We start from the raw sequence: 23,929 nt of genomic DNA, 5'->3' as shown, positions 1-23,929 counted from the left end.
CCTAGTACTTAGTAACTCTCTCTGGACAGGTCTCCTCGCACACGAAGTAGCACAAAGGCCACATATAGCAGGAGCACACTGTACACAAAGACAGAACAGGAAAAGGATTGCTAAAACCATCCCAATGATCATCAGAATCTTCCATCCCCACGTGGATAACAATCCCCATAACCATCCCATCAATGACCAATCTCCTTCGTCCGTATGTATAGACTCGGAGATCTTATGTAGCTTGGAAATGGCTTGGAAGACTGTCGGAGCGTTGTCTGGAATGAAAACACAACAGCTTGATTGGATCAGTTTACAAACCCCTCCTCTATCTGCAAGTATGACATCTACCGCAACTCTGTTCTGAAGAGTCATAAGGCGATCCGACTCGAGCTCAGCAGTCAAGTTACTAAGGGCACCGGCAGTTTCAACTATGGTGGACTCAACCACTCTCGTCAATTGCCGTATGTTCCTGCTGTTAACCATGGGTCCGCAAAACGTCAGAAAACCCTTCAAGAAATCTCCCAATTCTTGTCCAGTGGTGTCATCCTTACTGACGACACCTCTAACAACTCTCGTCTTGTGGGAATCTGCCGCAGCTTTATACGTGGGAGGCAACAGGAACGAAACGAAACACGTGCCCAAGAAGTCAGGGGGCAACCATGTGTATGCTTTATCGTAACAGACAAAATAGGTACCATTAGCTGCCAGAAACAATGGAGAATTCTGGGACGTGTAGACATACGTCTCAGTACAGATGCTCTTCCCCAACTGAGCTCTCGGATTCCTGCCATTACCTTGCAGACAATAATAACCCTCCTGGGGCACTATCCAAATCGGAGGGGATCTCTTTGCTCGCTGACTAATGCTCAAACTAACTCCAAATCCAGTCGAGTTCCATCTGGCATATGCTTGTAACTCATCCCTGGGAATAGTTTTATACAAGTCAATGTCTCTGCTCATATTTGTGATTCCCACTACCAATGCTTTGTTGCTCGAGTTACCTCTCTTGGAACGTGGGGGATAGGGTTCGATGGCATATATGAACATGGTCTGAAATGCCCACAAAGAACCATTGTAGCTAAATGGTAAGACCAAGTATGGAATACCCTTATCTATCGTATGGGGCATAAGACCACACACCCAACAATTAGTTGTGTTCACTACTAGCTGGTGTTGGTGCAGAAGAATTATTAGCAAATTCCATTCTCCGAACAGTTTCATGTTCGGGCAGAGGGTGAAAGGAATGTGAAGAAACAGTAAAAGCAGGCATAGGTTGTACAGTGGGTGCAAACGTCACTTGGAAAGAGAATGTCACATATCCAACGAGAAACGTCATTACACTAAACAGCATAAATAAACACAATATTACAAAGCGTTTTCTACTCATAACTGTACAAATTTTGGTCTTGAAGCTTATTCTTCCAACAGGTCTCTCCATCTCGAAAAACTCCATCCTCTCTCATGTGCTGCTCGCGGTGGTAGGGTGTTCTATGCTAAGGAATGCTTCTGTCAGTCCAGGGCAACTCCCTTAGACCAACCAGAACCGTCGACCTAACGTCTTCGGCTGCACTCCAAAGACTTCGGCAACCGCGACCCTACAGCTGAAACCGGACGGTGGTTCGAAAAAACAAAAATCAAAATAGTTCCTCGGAGGAGAGTTAAACCTTAAAAATAGCAAAGAAAGACTTTACATTTTTATTTGTCCCACGACTCTTGGTCGCAAGTTATAACGCTCTTTGCCAGGCAATGTCTGTTCTCTGAATAACAGTTCAGGTTCAGAAGTATCCAAACGATTCGACGGAGGCACAGCTTCTTGCAGAAGATTGTCGCTTTCTCGTTCAGAGTTCGTTTCAATCAAACGTGCATCGCTAAAGGGCATAAAACGGGGCACGGTCTCAGTCTCAGAGTCAGGAAGTCCTTTATGGACCCACTGGTCGTACGGCAGAGGCAAAGGGGCCCTCTTACAGTGTACACTGTGGATCCAGTTCTTTTTACCGTGCACTCGTACTGCTGAACGGGTGGCCAAAAGCACTTGATACTGTCAGTTCCACCTGGGCTGCTCGTTCTTAGTTCTCTGAAAGTTCTTTATTAGCACCCAGGTGCCAGGTTCGATAGCATGTCCTGGATCTTCAGACGCTTGTGGCAGTGAATCATGAACCTGTTGGTGCAAAACACGGAATTTAGCCGTCAAATCGTACAAATAGTCAAGTAGTACAGGATGTTCAATCTCGCTAAATTTTGTCGGCCGCGGCACTCCCCAAATATTTGCCGGGCGACCAAACACGACCTCATACGGACTCAAACCCATTCGTGAATGCACAGTCATTCTAGTGGACAGAAGTGCCAATGGCAAAGCATCGGGCCATTGCAGACCAGAGCTCGCCTGTATCTTGACCAGTTTCAATTTAAGAGTGCCATTGTAGCACTCAACTAGACCAGCTGATTGGGGATGATTTGCAGCGTGGAACTTCTGCCTAATTCCTAATCCATCACATACTTTCTTCGTCACTTGACCCACAAATTCACTCCCATTATCACTCCAGATCATTCTCGGCAAACCGTACCTGGGGAAAAATTCCTTAACAAGGGCTTTAGCTGTGGACAAGGCAGTGTTATCTTTCAAGGGGTAAGCTTCTACCCATCTAGAAAAAGAGCAAACAACCACTAACACATACTTCAGGTTGTTGCACCTCTCCATGTGTATGAAGTCTAGCTGCAAAGCCTCGATCGGATACGTTGGAGGCGCAAAATGACCAGCTGGAGTTGGAGTTCCCTTACCAGGGTTGTACATCAGACACATCATACAATTTTTGACCAAATTCTCTGCACACTTGGGAATTCCAGCATTTTGCCATACTGGAGCCAACAACTTACAAATCCCTTTTGTACTGATATGAGCCATTCCATGCGCCATTGTAACCACTGGAAGCACATACGCATCGGGTAACAACCATCTCTGATGCTCTGACAAATCAATCCAACAACCATTCGAATCCAATTTACCCTTGCTCTCTCTCCATTCATTCAACTCTTTCTCCGTAGCTTCAGCTTGAATGGACTTCACGCTCTCAATCGTATCTTCACACATACCTATATCCGGAACCCATCTTTCTGGACCCGCAACATACATTCGACTCATCACATTTCTTGCAGTTTCTTTCGCAACTTCATCTGCAAACGCATTACCACGACCAACATCATCAGTAACATTCTTATGCGCACTGCATTTCACGATCGCAACTTACAACGGCAAAGTAAGTGACTTGAGGAGTTCGTTCACCAACTGACCATGCTGAATCTTAGTCCCATGTGAAGTCAGAAACCCACGCTCTTTCCACAGTCGTCCAAAACTATGAGCCACACCAAATGCATACTGACTATCGGTATACACAGTCACTCGCTTCCCTTTCGACAACACACACGCTCTTGTCAATGCAATCAACTCTGCTGCTTGCGCTGAATTGTGCGGGATACGTGCAGCTTCAACAATCGTATGCAAAGTCGTAACAGCATATGCCGCAGTCGTATCACCATTCGGAAGCTTGAAACATGAACTATCAACCCATAAAGTACCATCACATTCTGTAAGAGGAGTATCCCTAAGGTCTATCCTCCCTTTCGTTTCTTCCTCTGTCCTAAGGAAGCAATCGTGCTGTTCACAAGCATCTGTTTCAACTACAATCGGCAACAACGTAGCTAGATTCAACGTGTTGCATCTCTTTATATGTATGTGGCTTGCTAACAAGGTCAATTCGTAATCCGACAACCGAGCACTAGTTAAGTGCTGTGTCTTGGTACGATTCAACAAGGTATCCACTGCATGTGGAACCATCACAATCAATGTATTGTCCATCACCAAGCCAGCGGACTGTCGAATAGAAACAGCCGCTGCCGCTGTGGCTCTCAAACAACTCGGCAACGCTCTAGCTACCGGATCCAACGTCGACGAAAAATATGCACATGGACGCTGCTTATCGCCAAACTGTTGAGTCAGGACTGACAATGCACATCCCTCTCTCTCGTGGACATATAATGTAAAAGGCTTGCTGTAGTCGAGAGTACCCAACACAGGAGCCGAACACAACTCGTTGCGCAATTCTGAAAAGCTCTTCTGACATTCGTCAGTCCAAGGAATAGGATTTGGAGTATCCTTAACAGTAAGAGCTATCAAAGGTTTCGCAAGGAGCGAAAAATTCGGAATCCACTGTCTACAATAAGACGTAATACCTAGTAAAGCACGTACTTCTCTCTGTGTCGTAGGAACACTCATTTTCACAATAGCTTGAATTCGTTCCGGAGTCAACCTTTTTCCCTCCTTCGATAAGAGGCAACCTAAGTAGGTTACCTCTTGTCAACAATATTGCAACTTCAAAAGAGACACCTTATGATGGAAATCAGATAGATGACGTAACAATGACAAAGTAGCTTCTTTACAAATGCCTTCACTGTCAGCAGCAACATACTGAATAAGGGCAGCACCATCAGGAAAAACAAGCAAGTCAAGTTGTGTCTTCAAGGCTTGACTATAGATTGACGGACTCTCACAATAACCTTGGGGAGCGCGTTTGAACCGGAAACTTCGGCCTCCTAAAGAGAAGCCAAAGATATCCCTACTCTCCTCGGCAATCGGGAATCCGAAGAAAGCATTCTTCAAATCAATCACCGAAAACCAGGTAGCGGAAGCTGTAATCAGAGTCAGTAAAGCAGTAATATCTGGCACTACAGGAAATTGCGGAACTACAATCTTGTTCACCTCGCGAAGATCGATCACAAACCTATATACAGGAGGTTGTGAAGAATCAGTTCTTTTCGGAACAGGCAAAACCAGACAATTGCACACATTACCTCTTGTTTCCTCAATCACACCTTTCTCAATTAAATCGTAGATGATCGCCAAAAGTGCTCTTTCACCATCACTGGAGATCATGTATTGCGGAATACGTAGCAATCTAGCATTCGCTTTCAACGTCACAACATATGGCGGAATCTCTAAGAGACCCACGTCATTAGGACCAGTAGCCCAAAGAGAATCAGGGAGAGAAGACAATTCAGATGGAAGTCGATCTTTAGGCAAATACATCGGAGAGATCACTCTTTTACCCAATGTAAGCTGTACTCCTGAAGGAGAACAATATAGTGTTGCATACAATCTCTTTAATAAGTCCAATCCCAACAAGTTTTCACCACAACCTGTCGTCAGAATGATGGGTGATTCAAATTCACAAGGTCCAACAGAAATAGACAATGGACTAGAAATCGGATTTCTAACCGGGGCACCAGAAAAACCTACTGAAATATTCGTTAAGCCAGACAAAGGTGCGCCAGGAAGTTTAGAGTGCATGATAGAACTCTTCGCAGCACCAGTATCCAACAGAAAAGGCTCTGACACACCTGATGCAATCACTTCAACATAAGGTCCACTCTGATCTACTGGAACTGAAATAACTCCCTCTCTTTGTCTATGGCTGTCCTAGCAATCATTACCGTCCATATGCTCATCTTCGACGCAGTAGTCGTCAGCATAATACTGAGTCGTCCTACCAGATGCACCATTCTGCTGATCAAAACAATTCATAGAATTCTACGAAGGAAAAGAACGCGCATTCTGGGGGTACGCACCACATCCCCTACCTCTAGAAGTTTGTTGAAAACCTCGACCTCTCATACCAGAAACACCATTCGTACGCTGCAGCAAAACCGGGCAACTACTCTTGAAATTACCCTCTTCTTTACAATACGCACACTGATTAGGGCCTACAGAAAAACGCTGTTGAGAAGACTCGAACCTTTGCGAGTTTCTCTGATATTGCTGAGGCGGCTGAGAATCACGCTGATTACTACGAGGCGGATACGCTTGCTGCAGAAGAACCTTCGTTTTCAGATCTTTAGTCTTCTTGTCGGCTCTATCTCTTTCATCCTTGTCCCTATTTTCATAGTATTGCGCAGTAGCCAATATCTGCGCCGACGACGAAACTGACCAAGAACTCTCTGAATCCTTCAACTTAGTACATAACTCGGGAAGCAAATTATGTACAAACTTATCGACGAACAACCGTTGACCACCTTCAGTACTCATGTCTTGACCACTATGGTCTACAAATGTCTCTTCGAACCTTGTGAAAAAGTCGGACACAGTTTCGTCTTTCTTCTGCTTGCATGCAGACAATTTGTCCCAATTAACACGCATAGCCGGCATTAAAGTCTTCATATAATCAATAATTCTACCAGGGAGTTCTGTAATTATGGGCTCAGGTTTAGCACCACCAGTTTGTCGACCATCTGCAGCAACAAGATTAACCCATGTATCACCTAACTCATGTGCATGGTTCTCATGACGAATCTTTATCCATAATGGTTGTGGAACTACATTCCCAAACAACATATCTGTATCGGCTAGATTCATGATACATGAACCTGCGGTCTGGGATAACTCCTTGTAGTACCCTGCAGGATTTTTACGAGGATCAGGTAAAGTCTGTTTAAGGGCCAAAACTTCGGCTCGCTTCCACGGAACATGTACCCAAACACGCTGAAAATGAGGTAAAATAGGCGGAGCAGCATTTGGGTTTCCATCTCTCCAAACTGGCGGAACTTCCCTCATTGGGTACTGTCGCACTTCCCTCCCAACAAAAGGATCAGGCTCAAACAACGGCTGTGAAGGAGACTCACTCCTAAACGAAAGCAGTGTCGCTACTGCTCTTTCAACATTAGGACCTACAATCGTACCTTTCGCAAACTCGGATTGTACACGGAACAATTCTGGCGGAGTCTGTCCCAACTCACCATCTTCCCATTCTTCACGAAGGAAAGTACACATTATCCCAAAGACATATCTCTGCTTTGGTTCTTCCCATTGCCGCAAAAGATCCATAACAGACTCTAGATCATACCTCGAAGTATTAGTAACCCATTTACGTGCTAAATCATCCAACACTGTTCGCTCTTCGGAACCAGGCAAATGGCTACGTAATTGTTTACGCTCTAAAACAGGGGTCATACCTAGTGACCCAAAAAGAGGAGACAGAAAACTAGTAACAGTATCTGTCATCCCCTGTCGAACAGAAGGAGAAGTTGATAAAAGGACAGGAGACAAAGCAGATTGAGAGGAAACCAATGTACGAGCAATAGCAGAAGAAGTAGACAACACAGAAGTAGGAATCGCAGGTGAAGGGGTAGAAAAGTCGGCAACCCTTGAGAAGGCTGCGCCAAAGGAATAGGAGCCAACTGAAGAGGAGCTGGCGTGGCACGATAACAGGAGGTAAAACAACTGGAGGTTGCGCAGGTTGCGCAACTAAAGGTTGCGGAGGTGCTGTAGCACTTTGCGCATAGGGTTGCGGTGAACTTAACAGATGGGACATCAAAGGATCTTTCTAAATGTCCTGCTTCACATCTTGCAGTTTAGGTAAAGCTGGATAGCACTTATCAATCGCCATTTTACGTTGCCTGTGCAACTGTTCACTCTCTTGCTCTTCTTCGTTATGTTTAAACTGTACAGCAGCTTGCATTATCGAAATACCCTTCACTCTTTTATTTTTCTTCGCTAACTTAATTTCTTTATGTTTGGCTTCCTTTCGCCATAGGCGGAAAGAGTCAAACATCGCCGGCCGGGCTTTCTTCTTGAACAATTTAACGTCGAGATTGTCTAAAATCTCCGTTTCAAAGCTACCATATCCATTGTAGGACACCGTCTTTCCTGGTATATCTAATCCATACCTCATTATACGTGATGGGGCCCACTCCATGTTTTACGTAAAGCTCATAGGTCGGAGTTCCAATCGGAGGAACCGGACACGAGTCCTCCAATCGGGAATCCCTAGTATAACCACAACTAAATATTTTTCCAAGTCTGCTAAGACCAGGCATCTTCGCTCACTAGTTTAGCTTCAAACTTCAAGGGAAAATCGAACGCGATAGCCTCGTGAATACACAAGTCCCTCGGCTTTGGAACTTGCAAGACCCAAATCAAAGCGATCCCGAAGGGATACCAAACAAAACTAAGGACTGGGAGAAGCTCCACTCATACTTAACTGAAATGTCGATGGCGTCACCAGAAGACCCGTCTATTGTCTCGCTCTACAAATCATCAAACGGCTTCCAAGACAGGGCGACAGTCAGGGCAGCAGTCCTTTGTAGACGTCGGAAAGCGGGGAACCTCGCAGCAAAGACTTTCGGACCACGACGACATACAGGGGTCGATAAAGTGGCAGGCCTTCCTCCAGAATTTTCACATGAAGCTCCTCACGATCTTCAGGCTTGGACCGGTACCGCTGAAGTCGCCCGACGTTGGGCACCAACTGAAGAACCGGGTTTTTAGAACCCAGCGGCGCCAGGGGAAACGCCCGATGTCTTCGGATTCACCTGTCTTGGCAAACAGAGACACAGGACACTTCTAGATGACGTCAAAGACCAAGTTTATTGGCTGCAACCAGGAACAGAGATCTACGAAGCACAACACAGGTGGTTCGCCAGAGACTTCACAAATTCATAGAGCGAGACATCGTCTTTTATGCCAAAAATCATGCTTCAGGCAACATTCCTGGCTAGCATCAGTTACGTACAAACTGACCAATGAAATAGTGACATTTCAAACATATCGCATGATGACAATCCCACTTTCCGTTGTCCAGCCCACCAGACATGACAAACAAAAACCAACATTCCTGTTCGGACAGGTCGGGAAAACCCATCATAAAGACCTCAACCCACATCAATGATTAAGCCATAAAGGAAGGAACAGAAACAGATGAGAAACAAGATAGAAGGGTGTGTGCGTGTACCATAAACTCAGCAATGTCCTGCTCTTTGATCTCTATCTGACCAGCTGCCTAACAAGGAACTGGCTCAACAAGGTCAGAATCGGGCAAGGGAGTCGACTTGCTCAGGTCACACAGAAGTCAGCTAACAGTGTATGTGTCCCAAGGACTCGTTCGGCCAAAGTCATCAGCCTATGTGAGGGCAACCACAAAATGGCTGCCGTACACAAAATGGAACCCGAAGGTCCAAACGAAGTCCCCAAATAGATAGTGTTTCGCTCGATTGTTTATAACGAAAACACTCGTACATGCTGCACTCGTCATTTGCGGTCTGCTGATACCAAAATCGTCTAGATACGACGACTTTTATGAAACGGGTTCAGAATCACGGAACCTCAGACTTTAAGTAATTCAACATGCTTGACAATTTTCTGTTATCATCTTAAAGACTTCGGATTGATCCAAATTTTAAGTCCAGAGGTTGACAAGTATACGTTTGCTTCTGTAGGCTCCATGGGCTCAACGCTAAGAAGATTAGTCAAATACACTGTACACATCCTGGAGATGGGCATCACAGCTGCAACCTTAGAGTCATGCCTACAGCACTAGAATGAGATAAACCACCCTACATTTTATATTATTCAATAATCTGTAATGCCTGAAAATCTTTAGTTAAGTTCTACAAATAAATATGCACATCTTACAAAATGTCTCTAGAACACTGTATCACAACTACTTAATTTGGGCAAGAAATCCACATTGCTACTTTTTCCTTTTTCAAAGATTTTCTTTTGAATGGGCTTAAAGCCACAACCTACTTTCAACTACACCTCTGTAACCAACTTCAGGTGCACTCAGCTATTACCATTTTCAACATGGATTAATTCTTCCCTCTGATTTTTAGTGCTTTGAAAAGCATGCACAATATCGTTTTTAAAATGCACATTTACACTTGTCTCTTGGGCTTACACTATTTTTATGCTATTGACTTCCACATGTACATTCAGTAACTTTATGCTGCATATGACTATGATGTCATCAGTGATGTCATCAGTAATGCTGTTTGAGAGGTTCAAAGTGATCTCATCAATGATGTAATTTAACATATCATGATTGATGTAATATGTGACGGTATAAGCAGTGCATGGTGGGGGCACATGTAATGGTTAAATCAGTAAATTATACCTGGTGAGCTTCAGGTTTGTTTTTCGTTCCTTTTTACCTTATTTCAACAACTACCTAAGACAGAGAGAAAGAGAGAGATTGGTTCGGGGTGATTCGTCAAGCAGGGACCAAGAAAAAGGTTAGTGGGGGGGGGTCCCAAAACACATTTTCTTCATGCAAATTCCCGTAGGATTTTTGACAGGACTACAGCCCAAACCGCTGAATGGAATTACACCACATTTGGCAAATATCTAGATCTTGGCCCAGAAAGAGCTCTTTGTAATTTGGTGAAAATCTGTTCAGTAGTTTTGGAGTTCTTTAAGAAAAAAGATTTATGTATATCTTCGGAGCGGATCCTTGCGCTAACAGCAATGCTGTGATTGTCTGGCTGGACCCTGAGAGAAATGTTGCAGCTGCCATTTTGTGAATTGGGACATGGATTTCGGGGTGGGGCAATAAAGTGTAAATAGGATATGAGGGGTAAGGATAGTGGTATCCTGACCCCATGGGACTGATGTAGGGGTCTGTGGGGACCCCTCTTTGGAAAGAAAGTGTCCAATAATATAGTATTTTTGCCGCAGGAGGATCCCCAACGTCGCTTAGCACGCACTCCCCGCCTGAATCAGTGGAGATACGCAGGTCCAGAGCCCAATTAAAACCAGCGTTGGCACAGACAATAAGCCTTGCTGTTTGGACCAATAGGCTTTACTAATGCTGGTCAGCATAGACTAAAAAAGCTACTTAAAAAAAATTGATCTTCACATTTTATTTTCTCCTCGCTCAACAGGAAACGTTTTCACACAGCTGTTTGGGGTATTAAAAATAATTATTTTTCAGGCAAGCAAATCTGACTTTGCACCCTCTGCTTTTATTGCATTTGCACTAAATTGCTACTTTCCTAATTTTTTATAAATAGGCCTGGATTTTGACAAGAGGATATTCTTCTCGTTTGGTGGATGTTAGAAATGGGATTTCTGGTTGGCTAAGGCTTGCGCCAAATCCAGGCAGAAACCAAGAATCTAGTCAGGGCAAGGGAGTTACACGCCAAAGATAACCCCTGCTCACCCCCTTGGTAGCTTGGCGCGAGCAATCAGGCTTATCCCGGAGGCAATGTGTAAAGCGTTTGCGCAACACACACACACAGCAGCAACACACTAAGCACACCACAAAAAGGAACTCCACACAAGGTTATATGTAAAAATATCCTTTGTATTACCAAAAACACATTAGATCATAATCACACAATTACACTGTGCCAACTGGCACTCGGAAGTATTTACAGGGGATTATATACACAGGACAGGGCCACATAGGCCACTGTCAGAATCAGAACTTAGTAGAAATAGCACTTCTAGAACCTAGAATAATTGTATCACAAAATAACAATTGTAGAACACAACCAGTAACCCCTGGTAAAAGGTAGTTACACACTACGCAATACTAATCACCATAGGCATAGATCACGCAGGGACAAATAAACTCACTAGTATAAACTATACTAGGCAAAACAACCTCCTAAGCATGAAAACGGTTAGAGGTATCACAGGCATCAAGGCATTGCACATTATGCATAAATCACATTAGGCAATTATCAACACAAATCACCAATCCTTGCGCACAAATCACATTAGGCATAGACACAGTGCGCCCCACGTGGGGCACAACACAGGCAAATTGTCCCCAGGCCAACGGGCCTCTCAAAGGGCACCAACGCCCTATGTCCAGCAGAGTCAGGGCTACAAGCTGCAAATGCAGCAATGCGCAGGGTGCACCACCTAAACGTTGCAGCTGCCCACTAAGTCTGGGCAGCTGGGGAAACTGAGCCTGGCACCAGCGTACCTCCTGGCTCTCCTCTGGGGCTCCTACCAAATTAACTGTGCCCCCAAATGTTGGAGCCACGGGCGCATTAAAAGGAAATATGCCCCCAAGTCCACCTTGGGATTTCAAAACAAATGGCCCCCAAAGAAAATATGGCAGCTGCCCCCGGTCATGTGGGGCAGCCGGGAAGATCAGCGCGGGCACCCTGGGCTAACTGCCCTCTAAAAGAAATGCCCCCAAGCAAATGAGTGCAGGCATCAGGGGGCCCCGCTCTGGGGCCCTCAGAACAAAATCACCCCCAACGTTGGAGCGTCCTGGCTCTGCAATTGGGAGATGCTCCCCCTCGTGGGGGCGGTTGTAAAGTGCAGCCGTGGTCCCTTCCCAGCCCTCACTCACTGGGATTTCGCGGGACTCCTCTGGCAGCTCCTTGGTCTCCGGCGCGGTGAGAATCCTTCCCTCGAAGCTCCGGTCTGGTCACTTGTCTGCTGTTTCTCCCTGGGAGCCTCCACACGGCCGGACAGTCGCAGGTCACTCCCTCCTGCAGGGCTGCCGGACAATCGTGGTGCTCCCCCTCCTGCAGATGAGCTCCGTAGGTTCACTGGGCCCGGCTCCTCTAGTCTCTTTCTTCTCTGTGTGGCAATGCGGGGTTCTTTTCACTCCAGTGCGGCGGGGGCAGGCACCGACAATGTGCCTCGAGCCCCCTCCGCTTTCACTCATCCGCAGCTGCGGGGCTCTCCCCTCGCTTGGGGAGCCCCGGGGGATGACGCCACGATCTTCCTCAGAGCACAGGAGCACGGGGTGGGCTCCCGTCTGCTTCCTGTTGCTCCCAAGAACTTCCGGGTCACTGCAGGCAGCGCGGCAGCCCTCACTGTTCCCGGCACCTTCTGGCTGTGATACAGGGCAGGCTCCCGTTTAAGGACCTGGTCCCTGGCGGGGTGGGCACCCGCTAGGGATTAAGAACAGCATACACGCGGGGTAGGCACCCGTGTAATAAATAATGAGTGCGGCAAGGTCCCTGGTCGGGTGGGCACCCGCTAGGGATAAAAATCAGCCGATATGCGGGGGACTCCCGTGTCCCTACCACAGGCGGCTGGCAATGCGGGGTGGGCACCCGCGCCGCAAACAAGCACAATCGCGGGGGAAACTCCACGCCGGGGGTCTCCCCACCAAAAAGGATCGCAGCCTCGTAATGCTGCGCAAATCAGACTTGCTGCTCCTCTGGGAACACCACCAAAACGCCTCTCCAGCAATGGGAAGCCCAGCGCTCCTCAGGGCAAATACCACAAAACACGCTTTTAAAGAGGAGACATCAGGCGCTCCAGGCAAAGTCCAGTAAAGTCTTTTTAGGAAAGCAGGGGGGCAAAGGCTGGCCCAGGGGCCAGCTCACAGGGCTCTCCAGCAGGGAGGCAGTCCCCAGTGGCGGCCCTCCTGGTACCCAGCAGCAGCAGCAGGCCCCCCCCCTCAAGTTAGGTCACAGAGAACAGCTTGCATGGAGTCACAGCCCCTTTTTTATACACATATTTCCTTTGTCTGGAGGGTGCAAGGTAGGGTAAAACCAGACGCAGCTGGTTCTGGATCACTTTGTTGTGCTCAGCCCCTCTCCCCATTCACAGGACAGGCTAGGGACATCAGTCGCACCACAGCGGGCGGAGCCAGCATTGTGGAGGGAAGGTCCAGCCCTATTCAGGTCCCAGGTTATGTTATGTTATGTTAACATTTTGGTAAAGCGCAACAGCTGCCCCAGCAAAGAGGCGTCCCGGCACTAAGGAACCAATCAGAGCTGAAAAGAAAGAGGAAGAAAACAGGCGGGGAGTCCTAAGGCGAGGGGAACAGATGGGTCTTAATAGCTTTCCGGAAAGCAGACAGGTTTTCCAGAAAGCGAATGTTCAGAGGCAAGGAGCTTGGCTCCCAGCACCCTAAAGGAGCGGCCGCCGATTCTGCAGAGTTTTGTACGGGGTACAGTCAGAAGGTGCTGGCCTGATGAGCGCAAATTGCTTTGTGGCACGTAAGATGTTAAGAGTGGGCACAAGAGTTCTGGACAACCGAATTTGAGGATTTTAAATGCCATGATGAGGGTTTTAAACTGGATACAAGCTTCAATGGGCAGCCAATGCAGATTTCGGATGGTGGCTCGGACCGAACATCTGCGGGGGAGACCAACCAAGGCTCTTGCCGCAGAGTTCTGTACACGCTGTAATCGCGCTATCTCCACTTTGTTGGCGCCCAAAAGCAAGACATTGGCATAATCTAAGCGGGAGAGGATTGCGGATTGAAAAATGAGTTGGCGGACTTTAGAGTCAAAGAATCCGAGTATCGGGTTGAGGCTCCTCAGCAGGCCCACACACGTAGCTGCCACTTTTTTTGTGTGGGTCTGAAAACTAAGCGAGGAGTCCATCCAGACACCCAGATTTTTGACCTAGGTTTTAGGTTGTGGGATGGTGCCCAACGACGAGGGCCACCAGTGTTCATTCCAATAGCTGGAGTTCTTCCCGAGGAGCAACACCTCTGTCTTGCCTGCATTAAGCTGCAGGCAGTTGTCTGTCATCCACTGGGCTATTGCCGCCAGGCCATCACTAAATCTCGAGGCCGAGGGGGACGGGCCATCAGAGAGAGTGATGACCAGCTGTGTGTCATCTGCATATGACACCAGCGTTAGGCCCCACTCTTTAGCCACTGCCGCAAGTGGCTGCACATATAGGTTAAAGAGGGATGGGCTAAGTGCAGAGCCCTGAGGGACGCCTTGGCCGATGGAGTGGGACTGGGAGAGAAATGGGGGAGCTGACACCCGAAAGGATCTATCTTTCAGGAATGAGCGGAACCATTCCAGGGCAGGGCCGGTGATCCCTACTGACCCCAGGTGGTTTAACAGTATGTTATGGGAGACCGTATCAAAGGCTGCGCTGAGGTCTAATAGAATCAGCGCAGAACTCTGACCGGCATCGAGGATTGTCCGGAGATGTTTAGTCGAGGATAGGAGGGCAGACTCAGTGCTGTGGCCCGGCCTGAACCCTTTTTGAGATGGGTCCAAGGTGTTATTATGGTCCATATGTTGGGCAGAACGTTGTTTACATGAGCCTCCGCAAGTTTAGATAGCCATGGGAGCAGCGAGATGGGTCTGAAATTTTCCAGTTTGGAAGGGTCTAAGGTGGGTTTCTTAATAATGGGGGAGACCCAGGCTTGTTTCCAAACCGTCGGGACCGTAGCCGAGGAAAAGGAGAGGTTTAGTATAGAGGCCAGGGAAGATAGAAAAAATTCTAAGGATTCAGTAAAATGAGCCGGCCTCATAGGGTCTGCTGGGGAGCCAGACTTAACCTTCCTGCAGAGTTTAGTTAGGTCCTCGTGAGAAATTTCTGGTATAAGCCTCAATGTGGTGCCATCATTAGTGAGGTTAGTGGAGTTAGGCGGGTCAGAAGAGTGCTGTGGAAAAGATCTGTAGATTTTTTGCACTTTTTCTACGAAGAAAGTGGCAAGGTCCTCACATTGCTGCGCGGAGGTAATGCTGGAGGCTGGGGTTTTGCTACTCTGCAGTTCTTGTACCAGTTTAAAAATCACTTTGGTGGGGTTTGGGCTAGAGTTGATTTCTTCTGCATAAAAAGAAGCGCGTGCGGAGCAAATAGCTTTGTGATAAAGTTTTTGTTTGGCTAAATAAGATGCTTTATCCCTGTCATTGTATTCCCTTCTCCAGATTCGCTCTGCTTTTTTGCACTCTTTTCGCATGGATTTCAATGTATCATTGTACCATGGGTTGGAGGGGGAGCTGCGCCCCTTAGTCCATTTGGCTGGGATGAGGGTATCTAGTCCTTTAGTGATCCAATCATGATAGGCAGCGTATATCATATCGATATCCATATTTGCCTCATGTTGGAATTCTCCTAGAGTGGTGTGGAGGTCGCTGGTTAAAAGTTTATGCCACGGCCTCTTTAGGCGTCGAGTTGGCTTGTCTTTGTTAAACCTTTTCCTAACCATCATAGTGATTTTGATTAGGTAGTGGTCTGTCCATCCCATAGGTTTGGGCGCTTCTGTTATAACCTCCGGGATATTAGTGAAGACAGGGTCTAGTATATGCCCAGCCGAGTGTGTGGCAGCCTGGATTTTAATTGCAAGGCTGCAAAATCAGCCAGGAGGTTTTTGATGGTAGGGTCTTGGACGAGTCAAAGTGGAGGTTGAGATCTCCTAGCATGGTAAAATTGGCCAGGCCCACCACCAAGGAGTTAGCCACCTCAAGGAGGGCTTCGATAAACTTTGAGGCAGGTCCAGGGGGTCGATAGATGTAGAGCCCAGACAAGGCAAAATGTGGGCCCGTCGTGATTCTGAATTGAGCGCTTTCACAGCCCCAGATATCTTCTTCCTTAGTGAAAGAGCAGCTATATTGTTTTTTGTAGATGACTGCTATGCCGCCGCCTCTAGCGTCTATTTAAAGTCTTCAGTAAATAGCCCTCTGGCAGCGTGAGGTTAGTTATACAAGTCATGTCATCACGAATCCAGTTTTCACATAGAAAGAGAATGTCAGGGGTTTCATCCAGTAGGAGAGTGTTTACCTCTAAGTGGTGTTTAACGAGGGATCTAACATTCAGTTGGAAAACGGTGAGAGGGGTATACTTAGGCGAGCCTAATGTAAGCCCAGATAAGCAAGGGCTGGGGGTAGCGAAATGACAAGACTTACATTGTAGGCATGTCTGTCCGAGATGGCCTGAGATTTCCTCACAGCTCTGTCCAGGGTTCAGGACGACAAGAAGTTCCCTATCATAGTAGCGAAGTTCCCGTGGAGCTTGGCCAGGGGGACAGGCGAGAGGCGATGACTTGGCGATGACGGGCGTAGACGGGCTTGCCTTAGGCGCGCCTTCGGTGCGCTGACGGCGCGCCTGCTGCGCGTCCGGAAAATACACATGTTTAAATGGGGAGGGTGAGATGAAGATAGGGGGAGGGGCGTGGCCTCGGGTAACGCCGGTAATGGCGGCGAGGGTGTGTCAGTTTCTCGAGTCCGCAGCAGCGTTGAACTCCACTGCGCGAGCTTCTTATGAACTAGCTTTTGTCCTGAGGATGTCAGGAAATAAGTAAGGTGAGTTTTTAAAATGCGCAGTAAATATAGTGACTCTCAAAATTTAAAATAGAGTGCAGGTCCTGCTCCCGGCTTTCGCCTCAGGAGTGAGTGGTTCTAGCAAGGCGCTCGTATTCAGCGTCCTTTTAAGGTCTGAGGGGGGGGCGTGGCCTCGGGTAACGCCGGTAATGGCGGCGAGGGTGTGTCAGTTTCTCGAGTCCGCGGCACCGTTGAACTCCACTGCGCGAGCTTCTTATGAACTAGCTTTTGTCCTGAGGATGTCAGGAAATAAGTAAGGTGAGTTTTTAAAAAGCACAGTAAATATAGTGACTCTCAAAATCTATAATAGAATGCGGGTCCTGCTCCCGGCTTCCACCTCAGGAGTGAGTGGTTCTAGCAAGGCGCTCCTATTCAGCGTCCTTTTAAGGTCTTAGGGGGGGGCGTGGCCTCAAAAGGGGCGTGGCCTCAGGTAGTGCCGGTAATGGCGGCGAGGGTGTGTCAGTTTCTCGAGTCCGCGGCAGCGTTGAACTCCACTGCGCGAGCTTCTTATGAACTAGCCTCTGTCCTGAGGATGTCAGGAAATAAGTAAGGTGAGTTTTTAAAAAGCACAGTAAATATAGTGACTCTCAAAATGTAAAATAGAGTGCAGGTCCAGCTCCCGGCTTCCGCCTCAGGAGTGAGTGGTTCAGGTGCACTCCTCCCTCCCATCAACATGCAGATCTCTCCATTCACCAGCAGGGCAGACCATCCTGACTCCTGGAGCCAGGAACACCAGCCATCTCCAGCCAATCACAAGCCAGGCAGTCAATTCACATTTACTACACAGACATGCCAACTTCTAGAAGTGGCACTTCTACACTAGACACATTAAATCTGCGCACACCATTGTGCAGCATTTAATCTCACGAGTTCGCACATACCAAACTCGCCCCTGCACTCCCCACACATCAGGAACTACCATGGACACACACATTCCCCATGCATTCCAATGGGAGGGCAGGCCAATCTCACCACACGCACTCAGACTGCACATGCACTTCACACTGGGACACAGGGTTAAAGTGCGCAGAAGCCAAAAACAACTAACACCAAGTCACCTTAAAAAGCGAAAAGTCCAACAGTGGAACTAAACCCAGCATGTTTTCGTTTGTGCGACATGAAGTTGTTGCATGGGAGTGCTGTTTAACTTCAAGGAAATATCTCTATAGTTTATTTTTGGTTCTGGCAGGCTACGCCACGGCCATAAATGAAAGCTAAAGAGAGAGGCAGAGTGGAAAAGCAGAAAAGAGGCAGACACAGGCGCAGTGAAAAAGACAGAGATTCTGGGGCACAGAGAGAGGCAGAGGCAAGTTATGGAAAGATAGAGATGCAAAATGAGTGGAAAAGATAGAGGCAGACAGCAGAAAAGACCAACAGAGACAGAGAAAGAAAGATGGCAGACCTGCTAACATCTGATTAGTTTGGTTACTCAGGGTGGCACAAACAGAGCTTCAGGCCCTAATGATCCCTTTAACTCCCCTGGGTTTCACAGGTACCACATACCAGTGACTTATAAGCGGGTTAAAGTCTTTGCCAACTGGGGTTACCAATTCACAGGTAAGAGTTTTTGGGTGTGAGCACTGGCACTGGGGTCTGGTTAGCAGGTCTCAGTGCACTTTCAGAGTCAAAACCATCAGCACTGGGAAACAAGTGTGGGGGTGACCATACAGAAAGAGAGCTTTCCCACATCATCCTTTACCCATAATAGATGAAATGGTAACATTTGCTGGAGCAAAAATCTTCTCAAAATTGGATATGGCCTCAGGGTATCATCAAGTTCTATTGAGCAAGGAGTCAAGACATATGAGGACATTTGTGGCTCCTGATGTAGTAGATCAGTTTTACACGATGCCATTTGGTCTCGCCCCTGCAGCAGCCATATTCCAAAGGAGGATGGCAGAGGAGGTGAATGGTCTCTCTGAAGTTTTGGTTTTCCAAAACAATGCTTTGATTTTCGACAAAGATTTAGAGAAGCATATGCGTACAGTTAGAATATCTTGAGAGCCTTCCTGAAAGGAGGATTGAAATTTAAAAAAAGTGTTAAATGTATGGTTGGTTGGAAATTTTGGGCGTGTGGTTTCAACTAAAGGGATTGGACTATGGCCAGGCCTGTCGACAGTCACTGAAATACCTGCTCCAAAACACTGTGACCAACAACTTGAGTTTAAGGGAATTGTGAGAGGGATGGGTAGAAATAGAAGCTAGGAGGCTTTAGGTGTTTATCAATTGTTCCGGTTTATTTGTAGTTTGTAGAGGAAATCAAGAGTTCTTCTTGAGCTGCTGTCCTGGTGGGTGGTCAGAGGGTCTCTTCTGGTGTGCTTCTGTTTCCTGGTGATTCCTGATATCTCCTTCGACTGTCCGTCCCCCAGATGGCTCGAAAGGAAAAGAACAAAACAGGATGGTGAGACTCGGGTTCTTGGAACAGTCCTTGGTCAGGAGATGGGATTGTGTCCGTCACCACAACACGTTGTGCATGAAGAGGCGATTAAAGCCTATTTATTGTGGCCCAGGGCTTAACGGTCCCTTTACCCCCCTTTCAGTGTAGGTAATTCAAGCCAAGTCACTCAGGACTTATAGGAAGAGAATCACCAGAGACGAGTATTAGCCCAAGCCATCGGTAAACGGTGAAAGAAAAACAAAGGCAGACACTAAGGAAATATCCTCATAAAAGAAAAGACAATATGTGGCTTACTTTGGTGCAGTACAAACACCCCTTGACTTCCTCCCTGTACCTCAATATGCTCTCCCCTTCTAGCTTGGTGCCCTCAATTCACCCGGTTCACTCACCATCCTAGCTGCAGCTCTCCTGAGCTGGGGAAGCGTTTTCGCACTTCCTGGGCGAGGTGGAGATCCACCAATCCTCGCTCCACTCCTCTCCTTCGTCCGGGGTATCATTGCCGTCGTCGTCCCGTTTTCTCAACGTCTCTTCCCTCTTCTCTCCTCCGGTGTCCTGCTGCTTCACCTCGATGTACACTCCGGCCTCCTCCTCATCGGGTCTCTCCGCGTCTTCCGTCTCTGCCTTTTCTTTACTTGTCGGCCTTCCTGATTGGTCCTTCTCCGTAAAGCCACCTCCTACTTCTTGCAAGGAGGAGGTCGGGAGCAACGGGTTAACCCTTGCCGCCCCCTGGTTTTCCATGGTATCTCCAGTTTCCAGGACAGGTAACGGGGGTTCAGGGCCCTACGCTTGGGGTCCTCCTCCCAGGAATGTATGAATTTTATTCAAAATGTACTGAAAATGTTGCTGTGATTGCTGAACCACTTCACAACCTTTTCAATAAGAATGTTTGATTTGTCTGGGGTTGGAGACAGGAAGGTGCATTTGCAGAGATTAGGGGAAAACTGCTCAATGTAGCACTTCTGAGTCCATATCTACCAGGCAATGAGTGCTCTATCACTGATGATACTGGTAGCTTTGGCAATTGGGCTGTAGTGACTCAAGGTAAAGGAAATGATGAATGTGCAAGGGCATCACACACACTGTGACCACATGAATGTAAACACTCGACCATTGAGCGTGGGATGCAGGACTGCACGTGGGCGGCAGACCGATAGCCAAGTTCATACTGTCAGAGCTGAGCCATGAAGGACATTTAGGTGTGATATCCAACAACAAACAACTGACAATGCAATACTGGTAGCCTGCCATGGACAGGGATGTGGAAAAATTAGAGAGAGTTACCAGTTGTTTGCAAAATGATAAAAGACTGATGTACACAGTTCTGCTTATGACAGAAGTGGGTTTTTCTGACAGTACGGGACAATGAATGTAATGTTTTTTTAGGTCAGTTTCAGATGCTTCCTGTGCATCAGAAATTTGCCATTGTGCTTGTGGACTACATGTCAAATTGGTTGCAAGTACGGTTTGTACATGGCAGAGAGGGTTTTCGGGGTGAATTGGTATTGGATAATGGTGTACAAATTGTCTTGAAGGAGATGAAGTAGTATTTGGATGGAACTGGTATCAAGAATAAATCTGCTAGTCTTCATCACCCACAGAGTAATGGCCAAGCAGAGAGGATGAACAGATTGGCTAATCAGGGTTTTTTTTCAGGGCGGGTATCAAAGTGGACGATGCTGCAAGGGATATGCTTACAGCTTATCGCAACACACTGTACTGCACCATTTTGTGCCGAGAGGCAGAAACTTGCATGATTTGGTCCTCGTAATGTGCACTGAATTGTCTAAAGAGGAGCTAAGACACAATAGCTATCTAAAGAAGGAAGAAATAAGAATTGGCCTTAAAAAAAAAGATACATTTGATATCATAAAGCTATTGTTCGCATAAATATGATCACAGAGCCAATAATCTTATGCAATCATAGTACTCTGGAATGACTGGGGGAATCAGATGCCTAATTTCCACAGTAATTCCACATATTTCAGAGCCAAATTTCCACAGTAATTCCATATATCTCAGAGCAATCACCATTTACTTCACTCACCCTCCAGCAGAGTTTCTTTAATCGCTGATATTTCTGACTTGGACGGAGGAAAAAGTGAGGGAAATGTAATAGGAGACATAATGACAGACATAGCTAAGGCCTTATAATGGGGCTCATATTAGATGAAATAAACATAATAAAATATATCACCCTATCCTGTATACTGTAATACAACCAACCCAGCTTGATATTCAGACCACCTTGTACTGTGCACATAACCCTACAGACCACACTTAATCTTGAAACCTCTCTGAACTTGTACATTGTTCTACATGATGTAGTATGTTATACTACAACTGACCCTCTCTGACCTGCAGGCCCCCAGTTCTATGTACATGTACCTACACACTACAGATCTAGACCACTTCATATCGAAGGCTCTGGGTGCCACGGACCTTACCCTACGCATTCCACCACTACAGACCTGACTTACAGATCACTTGTCTTCTTCACACTGCCTTCCTCTCCTCCTAGGAAGCAGACCCTGACTGACCCAGAAATCCTCTTATATTCTGTGCACTCACACATCACATAGACCCAGCCCCATCTCTAAAGTGCTTTAGTGTGCACTAGCAACAAAAAAGGGCAATGTTACTCTTGGTGAATAACACCTCACTTTCATCTCGCACTTAGGGGATGGTGAGTATCGCGGTGCTTGGATTGAAATCACTGATTCTGCCACTAATTCCTCAGAGGTCCTGTGCCCGGATGGGGGCGCTCATGCACAGACCAGAATTCAGGTCATTTTCATGTGCAGAGTCCCAATTCTTAGCCTATCACTGAACGAGAAGGAGAAACTCCTTTGCGAAAATAAAGGAGATACTAGGTACATAACCGCTTCTGGTGTACTCAAAGCCCCGCCCCCAAAGATACCAGTCCACACAACTCAGATTTGGCCCCCTGCAGGTCTTACTAAAAATCTGGAAAGATCCACTTTGGAGATATGTTATGCTACATTCCCTCAGAACAGTACAAATTACTCGACATTCTGCATGGTCATTCAGTATGAAACAAATACCTGGGATGGCTTTGAGCAGCAATCCATCTGCGTCTGTATTTCCTCTCTCCAGTGGGTCTGTAGTGATAGCTCCATCAGTATCAGCAGCATTCTGTGTCAGGAAGGATGAGGATCCAGATGGGCCCTGCGCATCAGCACATGTTGGTTGTAGGTCAGAGTTCTCATCTCTGTCCTCAGGATGCAGTGGTTCTTGCTTGTAGTTCTGATCGTAGTCCTCAGGGCCCAGTGGTTCTTGCTTGTAGTTCTGATCGTAGTCCTCAGGACTCGGTGGTTCTAGCTTAAAGCCGCGATCTGGACTGAGTGCCTCAAGGTGCATTGGTTCGGTCTTGCAGTTCTGATGTGGTTCATGTGTATCAGAAAGAACCTGCAGGCATGTGTTGAGCTGCAGACTCTGGTCTTCTTGAAATGCTGGTCGTCTACAGAGGTTTTGCCGTTGACCGTCACCATCAAACCACAACAACTCTTGCTGTAGGTGTTCACTTGGTCCCTCCCCATCTGGGAGCATTGGTTGTGTGCAGTGGTTTCGCTGTGGCTCATGTCCCTCGTGAAACAGTGGCTGCACGCAGACGTTCTGTTGTGCGCCCCAACTATCCGCATTCAATGGTTCTTTCTTCAAGTACTCCTCTTGTTCCTGTTCAACTGGGAAAACTAGTTGTATGCACTGGTCGTGCTGTGGTTCCTGCCCATCATCAAACCTTGGTGGAAGACGAAGGTTTTGCTCACCTGGGATGACTTGAACATCCGGAGGAGGGCACCTGGAGCCAGTACCGTCCTGGTGTGGTCCAGCCGGAGACAGAGGTTGGAGGCACTGGTTCTGCTTTGGTTCATGCCCATGAGGAGACGTAGGTTGGAGACACTGATCCCGCTGTGGATCACGACCAGATGGAGATGTAGATTGAAGGCATTGGTTCTCCTCCTTTGCCCGGACTGAAAGATTGATCGGAGGGGACCTGCTGAGAGGATAATCTCTAACCACCACCGGACTGGCCATCTCCAAAGACAGACCCCCATTTTCAAGGTAATCCAGACCCTTTGCTATCCAGATTTGCACCATAAGCCCAGCGACTCTTGACGGCACTCCCTCCAAGGTATTCTGCAAGTTATCCAGTTTGGCTTCCAACTGTTCCAACACAGATAAAAGGATCATGTTAGGCAGATTCCCTGATAGAGGTTCCATCTCACAGTCCCTCTGAGCATCAGTTTGGTTTCTTGAAGAGGACACATTATGGATACAAGAAGAAGGGAGTGTAACTCTTACGGGTTCAGGTGAACACTGCACTGCTCCTTTTTGTCTTGGAACCTGCCTTTTCTCCATTCTGAAATGCTGATGTTCAAGTCCTCAAGTGTCTGTGAAGGGGAAGAAAACAGAAAAGACAACACATTATCACAGGATAATTAGGTCAAAATACTCCTTCCTGTCTCACCAAACGTTGTTTAAGCTTTAAATAAAAATTATTCAGTCCAGCTAATGGCTTGAAAGAACTGAATTGTCTCAAGAGCTGGAGAGGATCTACCCTGCTCAAGGTCAGGCTGTATCCGAGGACATCAGGAGTTACCCTGATACACATCTAAACCCCGCTCAGTGCTGCCCTTACGTGATATGGTCCGATATGGTGTAGGTCCGCTCTGCCCTGGTAGAGAGGACTCCCTATCCAGAGCTGATCTG

The 23,929-nt window shown here is 47.1% G+C and overlaps 1 protein-coding gene across 1 annotated transcript in view; it reads right to left on the bottom strand.

Annotated features, from left to right (window-relative positions):
* The window catches only part of LOC147666470 (uncharacterized), a 111,438-nt gene extending 87,839 nt beyond the window's left edge, over positions 1-23,599 (bottom strand). The window contains exon 1 of the mRNA XM_086949065.1: positions 22,264-23,599. Within this exon, the coding sequence (XP_086805191.1) occupies positions 22,264-23,578 (1,315 nt within the window). The 5' untranslated portion in view covers positions 23,579-23,599. The remainder of the gene's footprint in view (positions 1-22,263) is intronic.
* Positions 23,600-23,929: the final 330 nt, after the last annotated feature.

This window comes from Lissotriton vulgaris, unplaced genomic scaffold, assembly GCF_964263255.1.
Source record: "Lissotriton vulgaris unplaced genomic scaffold, aLisVul1.2 SCAFFOLD_4149, whole genome shotgun sequence".
Classification (NCBI taxonomy): Eukaryota; Metazoa; Chordata; class Amphibia; order Caudata; family Salamandridae; genus Lissotriton; species Lissotriton vulgaris.
Note: the sequence above shows the minus strand (reverse complement) of the source record. Positions and strands in the feature narration are given on the sequence as shown.